Source organism: Phyllobates terribilis, unplaced genomic scaffold (assembly GCF_046119375.1).
Source record: "Phyllobates terribilis strain yellow unplaced genomic scaffold, ASM4611937v1 Scaffold_2__4_contigs__length_985480577, whole genome shotgun sequence".
Taxonomy (NCBI): Eukaryota; Metazoa; Chordata; class Amphibia; order Anura; family Dendrobatidae; genus Phyllobates; species Phyllobates terribilis.
Genome location: NW_027362762.1, coordinates 603,218,201 through 603,230,771, shown reverse-complemented (window position 1 = coordinate 603,230,771; position 12,571 = coordinate 603,218,201). Strand labels below are relative to the sequence as shown.

The 12,571-nt window shown below is 45.2% G+C and overlaps 1 protein-coding gene across 3 annotated transcripts in view; it reads right to left on the bottom strand.

Annotated features, from left to right (window-relative positions):
* ZCCHC17 (zinc finger CCHC-type containing 17) overlaps positions 1 to 12,571 on the bottom strand; it is a 107,180-nt gene that overhangs the window by 11,183 nt on the left and 83,426 nt on the right. For all 3 annotated transcript variants that reach the window (XM_073666504.1, XM_073666505.1, XM_073666506.1), the window contains 4 exons: positions 7,287 to 7,344; positions 7,092 to 7,192; positions 4,513 to 4,604; positions 4,337 to 4,437 (listed from right to left, as the gene is read on the bottom strand). In XM_073666504.1, the coding sequence (XP_073522605.1) occupies positions 4,337 to 4,437; positions 4,513 to 4,604; positions 7,092 to 7,192; positions 7,287 to 7,344 (352 nt within the window). The remainder of the gene's footprint in view (positions 1 to 4,336; positions 4,438 to 4,512; positions 4,605 to 7,091; positions 7,193 to 7,286; positions 7,345 to 12,571) is intronic.

Here is a 12,571-nt window from a genome sequence, read left to right as displayed (position 1 = left end):
ACTCTCCTGTGGGTAGCTGCTAGCAACTTAAAAAGTCGGCCTCCCAGTTGTCTACCGCTGGTATATGAACCTTGTCCTCTGCCCACTCCAGTATCCCTGCGACTTCCGCCATGGCCGATGGGCTTCGGTTGCCCCCTTGGTGATTGACATAGGCCACAGCCGTAACACGGTCGAATTGAACTCTGATCCGCAACCCCTGGAGTAAGTGCTGCAAATGTAAAAGAGCCAGACGGATAGCTCTGAGCTCCAACATGTTGATTGGGAGAAGTTTCTCCTGCATGCTGCAAACCCTTTGGATTGTCAAGTAACGGAAAATTGCTCCCCAGCCAGATAGGTTGGCATCCGTTTTGAGTACTTGCCACTGAATGGGACAAAAACAATGACCTCAAGTTAACGGGTGGCGTTAACCACCACCTGAGAGTATGGCGGCAGTGAAGAGGGAGATGAATAGGCCGATCCAGGGACTGTATTGATCTGTCCAAAGAGGCTAAAAGCATGTTCTATAGAGACTTTGACCGAAGTTGAGCAAACGGTAACGCCTCGAACATCTTTCTCAGGACCCTCATGCAAAAAAGAAGAGAATGTCTGCCTGGTTGTTTTAAAATTCTGATTGAAGACTGAAGAGATCATCTCCTCTCCTCTGAAAGAAATACTGTGTCGAGAACCATTCCCAGAAACGGTAGCTGCTGTGTTGGAACTAAAACAGACTTTGGAGCGATTCGGTTGCATTGTCAACAGGACAGAGTAAGAAGCACGATCTGTAGGATCTCAAGATTTTGTGCAAAGGATGGCACTTTGACAAGAATGTTGTCCAGATAGGGGAAAACAATTATTCCCTTGGATCGTAGTAATGCCATAACTGGGGACAGGACCTTGGTAAATACTTTGGGAGCAGTGGCCAGCCCGAATGGGAGAGCCCTGAATTGATAGTGATCCTGATTGACTACAAGGCAAAGAAATCACTGATGGGCCGGAAAAATTGGCATTTGCAGATAAGCATCTCGGATATCTACTGAAGAAAGAAACTCTCTGGTTTCCATGGATGCGACCACAGACCGGCATGACTCAATCTTGAAGTGATGAAGCCGAACCCAACTGTTCAGGTGCCTTAAATCTAAAATAAGCCGCACCGAGCCACCTTTTTTGGGGATAACCGAATAGGTTTGAATAAAACCCTGTGAAGTGCTCTGAAGTGGGGACACTTACAATTAGCCCTGCTTGAAGCAGGGAAGTTATTGCCTGGTCGAAACTAGATCTTAAGCTGGGAGACCCGGGAAGGCGAGATAAAAAGAAACGATTGTGAGGAAGAGTGGTGAACTTTATTCTGTAAACCGAAGAGATAACCTCCATAAGGGCAAGGCCCCAATATCAGTATTTGGTCAGTATTCGGTCAGTATTTTTTCTCAGAAGTGGGAGCCAAAACCAGGTGAGGAACAATCAGAGAAAAGGTATAATAAAAACAAGTCACCAATTCTGCATTTATCACCCACTCCTGGTTTGGTCTCCCACTCCTGAGAAAAAACACTGACCAAATACTGATATTGGGGCCGTGGCCTAACACATACATATCCTCCGTTATCGGGTCTTATACCGGCGAATCCTAGCAGTGCACAGTGCCTGCGCTGCGAGGATTCATAATTCTGCAGTCACACAGAGTGACTGCAGACTTTTCACTTTTGACCGGACAACCCCTTTAAAGGGAACCTGTCACGTCCTAGCTGCCCTCTAGACTGCCCCAATAGCATTGTTAGTGATGCAATGTGCATCACTAACAAGCTGTTTTCATGAAAATTGGTGCAGTTGTAATGATTTCATAACGTTTAATATACTTAGATCCTACCTGTATTTTCAGTCATAGGGGCGTGCTTGTCATATTCAGTCATGGGCGGGAGCAACATTCACTCACTGTTGGCACCGCCCATGTATTTAAATCCTGCTCCCAGCAAGCGCTGATATTGTAGGGCGCAGGCGCACTTGTATATGTACGGCCACCTGCGCAGTGAGGCTGTGATTAACAGCTTCACCGGGCCCATCTGAAGTTTGATATAGAGCATTTGGATGATCCAGAAGAGTATTGGGAGAATGTCATATGTCAGATGAAACCAAAGTGGAACCGTTTGGTAGAAACACAACTTGTCGTGTTTGGAGGAGAAAGAATGCAGAGTTGCATCCAAAGAACACCATACCAACTGTGAAGAATGGGGGTGGCAACATCATGCTTTGGGGCCGTTTCTCTGGCAAGTGACCAGGATGACTGATCCGTGTACATGAAAGAATGAATAGGGCCATGTATCATGAGATTTTGAGTGCAAACCTCCTTCCATCAGCAAGGGCATTGAAGATGAAACGTGGCTGGGTCTTTCAGCATGACAATGATCCCAAGTACACCGCCAGGGTAATGAAGGAGTGGCTTCGTAAGAAGCATTTCAAGGTCCTGGAGTGGCCTAGCCAGTCTCCAGATCTAAACCCTATAGAAAACCTTTGGAGGGAGTCGAAAGTCCGTGTTGCCCAGCGGCAGCCCCAAAACATCACTGTTCTAGAGGAGATCTGCATGGAGGAATGGGCCAACATACCAGCAACAGTGTGTGCCAACCTTGTGAAGACTTACAGAAACATTTGACCTCTGTCATTGCCAACAAAGAATATATAACAAAGTATTGAGATGAACTTTTGTAATTGACCAAATACTTATTTTCCACCAAAATTTGAAAAAAATTTCTTTCCAAATCAGACAATGTGATTTTCAGGATTTGTTTTCTCATTTTGTCTCTCATAGTTGAGGTCTACCTATGATGTCAATTACAGGCCTATCTCATCTTTTTAAGTGGGAGAACTTGCACAATTGGCGGCTGACTAAATACTTTTTTCTCCACTGTATATGGTGTAAGTACCCCATGTTATTTACATGTATTATTAATATTTACCATATTTTTCGGACTATAAGAAGCACTTTTTTCCTTCAAAATTTTGGAGGAAAGTGGGGGGTGAGTCTTATAGTCCAATATACATAAATAATGTGGCTGTGGGTGGTGGGGGATGTGTGGAAAGCGACAGCGGCAGAGTAGCGAGGCACAGGAGGCAGCAGCCGCCTGCTGCAGTCTACACTGTGCCCACTACTAAAGAAAATTAATATTCACTGCTCCAGATGCCCATGGGCATGGGTGAGCAGTGAATATTCATTTCCTTAAATAGTCGGCACACTGTGCCTGCAGCACGGCTCATGGCATGTATGGCACCCTTCATCCCTGTATGTATGGCCCCCCTCATATGTATGGCCCCCCTCATCCCATGGGAGTGGTGAATATTCATGGACTTTAATTGCGGGCACGCTGACCACAGAACGCAGCAGGAGCCACGCTGCGGCTACAGTGTGCGCTCTTTTAGGGAGAATAAATGGTCATTGCTCCCCACGCACACACGGCGTGGGGAGCAGTGACTATTCCGGCACAGAGCGGCACACAGCGCGGGAAGAGAGAGGAGGGGAGTATAATTATTTATTTTTTCTGTGCAGTGCGACGGGGATCAGGGGGTTCCAAGCATACCAGGATGAGGGGGGCTATACACACAGGGATGAAGGGTGCCATACATACCAGGAAGAGGGAGGAGGGGAGCCATACATAGAGGGATGAGGGGGGGCCATACATACAGGTATGAAGGGTGCCATACATACAGGAATGAAGAGTGTCATACATACCAGGAAGAGGAATGAAGGTGCCATACATACCAGGAAGAGGGATGAAGGTGCCATTTCTACGAGGATGGGTGTGAGGGGGGGACGGGACCATACATACCAGGATGAAGGGTGCCATACATACCAAGAAGAGGGATGAGGGGTGCCATGCATACCAGGATGGGGGATTGGGGTGCCATGCATACCAGGATGGTGGATTGGGGTGCCATGCATATCAGGATGGGGATGAGGGCCATGTATAACAGGAAGGAGGGGGCCATATATACCAGGATGGGGGATATTGACAGAATTGGGGGACATTACCCCTATAACAGTGTCAGCAGCTGACCCCCTCCCCCTTAACAGGGCATCATGGCCACATTTATTGCGTACATTTTTTTTCTATTTTCCTCCTCTAAAACCTAGGTGCGTCTTATGATCCAGTGCGTCTTATAGTCCGAAAAATACGGTACTTACTGCAGGATAGCTGCCCATTGTTTTATTCTTGGTTTTGTCTGTTTATAGCCACAGTGTGAATATGTAATTACACAGTGCAGTTATAACAACAGGTTTCACTTCTAATTAATAGTCCCACTGACTAGAATAATGCATTTTAAAATAAGATTATACCTGGTCTCAATGGTATGTTAAATGTGCATGTCCTACCTTTACAACCGCACTTCTTACACACAGTGTTCAACACGGCCTCCAGTGTAATTTTCTGTTTGCTGTAGTCTCTAAACTCTCGCCTTTTTCTCTCATCCTGCCTGAATAGAGCAAACAGCGTTAATGGAAACAACACATGTAAAAAGGTAAAGATTTCTGACTTTGACACCACTTACTCCAGCACCACATTATTGGTATCTAAATCCTTTCCAGTTCCCTGGTGCACAACTTTCATAGATAAGGAGATTTTTTGTTTCCCATCCTTTACCTGAAACAAGAGTACAAACACTTGTCATTCGGAAACACTCCAAACCCCATCAATTACTAAATGAGACTGCTTCATTTTCTGGTGCAGCTACGTCCTGATCCCCTCCCTCCCAGCTTCCTACTTGTCGCGGACAGTGTACTCCTGCTGCAATGATAGTTCGGACTGGCAGCATTGTGCCTCTGGTTACTAAACTGTGTACTCTCCAATGATGCAAGTAAAGGCATCTTAGCCTCTGTAACATTAGAGGAGCACAGATATATGAAACGCATACCATACCCTCCGGTCCTGGCTCAGAAACCGGTGAATCTCCGCAGTGCATGCGCTGGGGGGATTCATAAGTCTGCAGTCACACAGAGTGACCGGAAAACCCCTTTAAGAATGGAGGGGATATTTCATAACAAGTAAATTGTAAAGTGGTTTGTTTTTGCAAGCATAGTGCAATTGTACTGATTAAATAAAAAGACAATTCTTTTAACCCTCATATGCTGTGATCCTGCATATTTTATGAAGTTTTGTTCGTTGCAAAAACACAAAGATGAGCAACATCTCTGCCAAAAAAAGCTCTATTATCATTATACTTCTGAGGGACTTCAACAAGACTGTATTAGTGATATCCTATCATTGCCAGGGCCATGCCCTCCTAATTGTTTCCATCTGAATAAGCAGCAATATACTGCAGCTCATCACATTTACTCAAAGGGTAACTGTCAGTTTATTCAGGCAGTGCTTGGACGCACACACAGCCGAGTATGGACCGTATGTGCACACTCTTGGCAGGAAAAATGCAGAGTAAAATAGGTGCGTTTTTGCTGCATTTTTAACACGTTTTTGATGCAGACTTTTCCCTACTCATTATTATGGGTGAAATCTGCAGTAAGGCTGTGTGCCCACTATGCGTTTTTTAAGCGTTTCCACAGCGGAAATTCCGCTGCAGAAACACTTAAAAAACGCTAGGTAGAAGGTCTGCAATGTTCCCCAATGATAATCAGCATGTGCTGTGCACATGCTGCGGAAATTCCCGATGCGGAAAAATCCGCAGCACTACCAATAATTTTGCGTAAACGCAGGGTTTTCACCGCCATTGACTTGCATTGGACCGCATGTAATCCGCATCACTGGATCTGTACATGTGGATTTCATGCGTTTCAATGTATGGATGGTACCCGGGTGTGGAGGACAGGAGACTCTCCTCCAGACCCAGGTACCATAGTACCTGTAAAAAAAAAGAATAAAATAAAAAATAAATATTATACTTACCTTCTGATGGCCCGCGGTGTCCTTGTCTTAGCTTGCCGGCAGCTCATGGTAGACTAAAGGACCTGCGCTGACGTCATTTAGTCATGTGACGGGTCACGCGACCGCTGACGTCAGCCAGTCCTTTAGTCTACAGCGAGCTGCCGGCAAGCCGAGACAAGGATACCAGGAGCCATCAGAAGGTAAGTATAGATTTATTTTTTACCATTCTTTACGGTCACACTGTATAAATCCATGCCGTTTGCATGGATTTATATAGTGTGACCAAGTTGTCAAGCACTTTCCAAGTGATGCTAAAATCGCCTGGAAGGCGCTTGTCAACCCGCATGCGGAAATGCAAGTGATGAACGCTTCACATCCGCTTGTCCCTGGCAGGAAAACCCATGTACAATCCGCATGTACAATCCGCATGCGCAATCCGCATGCGCAATCCGCATGTGCAATCCGCATGCGTTTTTTCTGCCAGGGAGATGCAGAAACGCTCAGGAAAAATCCGGAGCATTTCTGCATCGTGGGCGCATAGCCTTAAACACTTAAAGAATTGATATTCTGCAGATTTAAATCTACAAGGAAAAATAAACAAGGTGTGCATGAGACTTCAGGAATCTCATTCACTTTGCTGGCATCGGGAAACCCTTCAGGTTTTGTGATAAAACTGCGCAGGAAAAACATGACAAAAACGCAACAGGTGTATATACATCCTATGGATTCAGTAGAAAGTCTATGCTTTCTATTGTATCTGTACTCCACTCTGTGTATATGCTCAAGCAGGAGCTATGCACATCATGGGGGGGTTTGAGCGATCGGTGGAAGGTCTCAGGATCCAGATCCCTACCTAACTGATAGTAGTGTCCGTAATGGTAGTTCCCTTTGCATCACTCCACAGGCTCTGTGCTTCCTTGGGGCAACTTTTCACCAAGTTACCAGAAAATGCAGAGACAAATCATTTCCAAGGCACCAGAGAGATGATTCTATCCCTTCATCCAAAATGCATCATAAAAGCAATGTTTCGGAGCGCAAGCAGCCTTTTTCGAGCATAAACAAAGCTTCATCTGCCATTTTGTTTGGATGAATAAAGAAATAGAAACAGAAGTACTAGAAAAGTGTACTTAGAAAATCAACCTATGCACCTTGCCCATAGAGGCATCTGGAGAGCAGCCAGTCTATGGTAAAACGCCCTGACAAACAGAGTCAGTAGTTGTGCAGTTTAACGCATAAATTCTAGTGTTGTACCTCACGGCCAATGACTTTCACCCACACTTTCTCTCCAATATCTACTACTTCAGAAGGACGCTCAACTTGAGCAGATGACATATGTGTTCTGTGAACAAGACCTGGCAAGTTGAAAAAAAATATGTGATAAATATCCAGGGTTTTTAATCTTACAACTGGTTAAGAAAAGGGTATAGCTGGACAGGCCTTTCTTACCTTGCTTTCTGCTACCTGGTATTTTAATAAAGGCTCCATAGTCAGTCACATTTGCAACCTGTAGATAATTAGAAATTAGCACAGCAAATGACAAAATATATTAAACCACCACCAAGTAACAAAAGTAATATACGATAAATGATCTCTTATATTTACTAATGTTTATTATATCCACTAAATACTGCATATAGCACCTTTAACATTGGAATATGTTTGGAGTGGGGTATATATTGTATGCCTCTACATTAATACAATCTAAAGTGATGCCCTGAACCACATTGATATACATTCCCTAATGAAGTCTGATACTGAATCTGTCACCAGATATACAATGCCATGTGGAGCAGCTGAGGTGTGTATTATGAGATTCTGCAGCAGCTGAGGTGTGTATTATGAGATTCTGCAGCAGCTGAGGTGTGTATTATGCTGTTCAGAGGCAGGTGAGGTGTGTATTATGGTGTTCAGAGGCAGCTGAGGTGTGTATTGTGAGATTCTGCAGCAGCTGAGGTGTGTATTATGGTGTTCAGAGGCAGGTGAGGTGTGTATTATGGTGTTCAGAGGCAGCTGAGGTGTGTATTGTGAGATTCTGCAGCAGCTGAGGTGTGTATTATGGTGTTCAGAGGCAGCTGAGGTGTGTATTGTGAGATTCTGCAGCAGCTGAGGTGTGTATTGTGAGATTCTGCAGCAGCTGAGGTGTGTATTATGGTGTTCAGAGGCAGCTGAGGTGTGTATTGTGAGATTCTGCAGCAGCTGAGGTGTGTATTATGAGATTCTGCAGCAGCTGAGGTGTGTATTATGAGATTCTGCAGCAGCTGAGGTGTGTATTATGAGATTCTGCAGCAGCTGATGTGTGTATTATGAGATTCTGCAGCAGTTGAGGTGTGTATTATGGTGTTCAGAGGCAGGTGAGGTGTGTATTGTGAGATTCTGCAGCAGCTGAGGTGTGTATTATGAGATTCTGCAGCAGCTGAGGTGTGTATTATGAGATTCTGCAGCAGCTGAGGTGTGTATTATGAGATTCTGCAGCAGCTGAGGTGTATTATGAGATTCTGCAGCAGCTGAGGTATATTATGCTGTTCTGCAGCAGCTGAGGTGTGTATTATGCTGTTCTGCAGCAGCTGAGGTGTGTATTATGAGATTCTGCAGCAGCTGAGGTGTGTATTATGAGATTCTGCAGCAGCTGAGGTATGTATTATGAGATTCTGCAGCAGCTGAGGTGTGTATTATGAGGTTCTGCAGCAGCTGAGGTGTGTATTATGAGATTCTGCAGCAGCTGAGGTGTGTATTATGAGATTCTGCAGCAGCTGAGGTGTGTATTATGAGATTCTGCAGCAGCTGAGGTGTGTATTATGAGATCCTGCAGCAGCTGAGGTGTATTATGAGATTCTGCAGCAGCTGAGGTGTGTATTATGAGATTCTGCAGCAGCTGATGTGTGTATTATGAGATTCTGCAGCAGTTGAGGTGTGTATTATGGTGTTCAGAGGCAGCTGAGGTGTGTATTGTGAGATTCTGCAGCAGCTGAGGTGTGTATTATGAGATTCTGCAGCAGCTGAGGTGTGTATTATGAGATTCTGCAGCAGCTGATGTGTGTATTATGAGATTCTGCAGCAGTTGAGGTGTGTATTATGGTGTTCAGAGGCAGCTGAGGTGTGTATTGTGAGATTCTGCAGCAGCTGAGGTGTGTATTATGAGATTCTGCAGCAGCTGAGGTGTGTATTATGAGATTCTGCAGCAGCTGAGGTGTGTATTATGAGATTCTGCAGCAGCTGAGGTGTGTATTATGAGATTCTGCAGCAGCTGATGTGTGTATTATGAGATTCTGCAGCAGTTGAGGTGTGTATTATGGTGTTCAGAGGCAGGTGAGGTGTGTATTGTGAGATTCTGCAGCAGCTGAGGTGTGTATTATGAGATTCTGCAGCAGCTGAGGTGTGTATTATGAGATTCTGCAGCAGCTGAGGTGTGTATTATGAGATTCTGCAGCAGCTGAGGTGTATTATGAGATTCTGCAGCAGCTGAGGTATATTATGCTGTTCTGCAGCAGCTGAGGTGTGTATTATGCTGTTCTGCAGCAGCTGAGGTGTGTATTATGAGATTCTGCAGCAGCTGAGGTGTGTATTATGAGATTCTGCAGCAGCTGAGGTGTGTATTATGAGATTCTGCAGCAGCTGAGGTGTGTATTATGAGATTCTGCAGCAGATGAGGTGTGTATTATGAGATTCTGCAGCAGCTGAGGTGTGTATTATGAGGTTCTGCAGCAGCTGAGGTGTGTATTATGAGATTCTGCAGCAGCTGAGGTGTGTATTATGAGATTCTGCAGCAGCTGAGGTGTGTATTATGAGATTCTGCAGCAGCTGAGGTGTGTATTATGAGATCCTGCAGCAGCTGAGGTGTATTATGAGATTCTGCAGCAGCTGAGGTGTGTATTATGAGATTCTGCAGCAGCTGAGGTGTGTATTATGAGGTTCTGCAGTAGCTGAGGTGTGTATTATGAGGTTCTGCAGCAGCTGAGGTGTGTATTATGAGATTCTGCAGCAGCTGAGGTGTGTATTATGAGATTCTGCAGCAGCTGAGGTGTGTATTATGAGATTCTGCAGCACCTGAGGTGTGTATTATGAGATCCTGCAGCAGCTGAGGTGTATTATGAGATTCTGCAGCAGCTGAGGTGTGTATTATGAGATTCTGCAGCAGCTGAGCTGTGTATTATGCTGTTCTGCAGCAGCTGAGGTATGTAGTATGAGGCTATGCAGCAGCTGAGGTGTATTATGAGATTCTGCAGCAGCTGAGGTGTGTATTATGAGATTCTGCAGCAGCTGAGGTGTGTATTATGGTGTTCAGAGGCAGGTGATGTGTGTATTATGAGATTCTGCAGCAGCTGAGGTGTATTATGAGATTCTGCAGCAGCTGAGGTGTGTATTATGATGTTCTGCAGCAGCTGAGGTGTGTATTATGAGATTCTGCAGCAGCTGAGGTGTGTATTATGAGATTCTGCAGCAGCTGAGGTGTGTATTATGAGATTCTGCAGCAGCTGAGGTGTGTATTATGAGATTCTGCAGCAGCTGAGGTGTGTATTATGAGATCCTGCAGCAGCTGAGGTGTGTATTATGAGATCCTGCAGCAGCTGAGGTGTGTATTATGAGATTCTGCAGCAGCTGAGGTGTGTATTATGAGATTCTGCAGCAGCTGAGCTGTGTATTATGAGATTCTGCAGCAGCTGAGCTGTGTATTATGCTGTTCTGCAGCAGCTGAGGTATGTAGTACGAGGCTATGCAGCAGCTGAGGTGTATTATGAGATTCTGCAGCAGCTGAGGTGTGTATTATGAGATTCTGCAGCAGCTGAGGTGTGTATTATGGTGTTCAGAGGCAGGTGATGTGTGTATTATGAGATTCTGCAGCAGCTGAGGTGTATTATGCTGTTCTGCAGCAGCTGAGGTGTGTATTATGCTGTTCTGCAGCAGCTGAGGTGTGTATTATGAGATTCTGCAGCAGCTGAGGTGTATTATGAGATTCTGCAGCAGCTGAGGTGTGTATTATGATGTTCTGCAGCAGCTGAGGTGTGTATTATGAGATTCTGCAGCAGCTGAGGTGTGTATTATGAGATTCTGTAGCAGCTGAGGTGTGTATTATGAGGTTCTGCAGCAGCTGAGGTGTGTATTATGAGATTCTGCAGCAGCTGAGGTGTGTATTATGAGATTCTGCAGCAGCTGAGGTGTGTATTATGCTGTTCAGAGGCAGGTGATGTGTGTATTATGAGATTCTGCAGCAGTTGAGGTGTGTATTATGGTGTTCAGAGGCAGGTGAGGTGTGTATTGTGAGATTCTGCAGCAGCTGAGGTGTGTATTATGAGATTCTGCAGCAGCTGAGGTGTGTATTATGAGATTCTGCAGCAGCTGAGGTGTGTATTATGAGATTCTGCAGCAGCTGAGGTGTGTATTATGAGATTCTGCAGCAGCTGAGGTGTATTATGAGATTCTGCAGCAGCTGAGGTATATTATGCTGTTCTGCAGCAGCTGAGGTGTGTATTATGCTGTTCTGCAGCAGCTGAGGTGTGTATTATGAGATTCTGCAGCAGCTGAGGTGTGTATTATGAGATTCTGCAGCAGATGAGGTGTGTATTATGAGATTCTGCAGCAGCTGAGGTGTGTATTATGAGGTTCTGCAGCAGCTGAGGTGTGTATTATGAGATTCTGCAGCAGCTGAGGTGTGTATTATGAGATTCTGCAGCAGCTGAGGTGTGTATTATGAGATTCTGCAGCAGCTGAGGTGTGTATTATGAGATCCTGCAGCAGCTGAGGTGTGTATTATGAGATTCTGCAGCAGCTGAGGTGTGTATTATGAGGTTCTGCAGCAGCTGAGGTGTGTATTATGAGGTTCTGCAGCAGCTGAGGTGTGTATTATGAGATTCTGCAGCAGCTGAGGTGTGTATTATGAGATTCTGCAGCAGCTGAGGTGTGTATTATGAGATTCTGCAGCAGCTGAGGTGTGTATTATGAGATTCTGCAGCACCTGAGGTGTGTATTATGAGATTCTGCAGCACCTGAGGTGTGTATTATGAGATCCTGCAGCAGCTGAGGTGTATTATGACATTCTGCAGCAGCTGAGGTGTGTATTATGAGATTCTGCAGCAGCTGAGGTGTGTATTATGAGATTCTGCAGCAGCTGAGCTGTGTATTATGCTGTTCTGCAGCAGCTGAGGTATGTAGTATGAGGCTATGCAGCAGCTGAGGTGTATTATGAGATTCTGCAGCAGCTGAGGTGTGTATTATGAGATTCTGCAGCAGCTGAGGTGTGTATTATGGTGTTCAGAGGCAGGTGATGTGTGTATTATGAGATCCTGCAGCAGCTGAGGTGTATTATGAGATTCTGCAGCAGCTGAGGTGTATTATGCTGTTCTGCAGCAGCTGAGGTGTGTATTATGCTGTTCTGCAGCAGCTGAGGTGTGTATTATGAGATTCTGCAGCAGCTGAGGTGTGTATTATGAGATTCTGCAGCAGCTGAGGTGTATTATGAGATTCTGCAGCAGCTGAGGTGTATTATGAGATTCTGCAGCAGCTGAGGTGTGTATTATGAGATTCTGCAGCAGTTGAGGTGTGTATTATGGTGTTCAGAGGCAGGTGATGTGTGTATTATGAGATTCTGCAGCAGTTGAGGTGTGTATTATGGTGTTCAGAGGCAGCTGAGGTGTGTATTGTGAGATTCTGCAGCAGCTGAGGTGTGTATTATGGTGTTCAGAGGCAGCTGAGGTGTGTATTGTGAGATTCTGCAGCAGCTGAGGTGTGTATTGTGA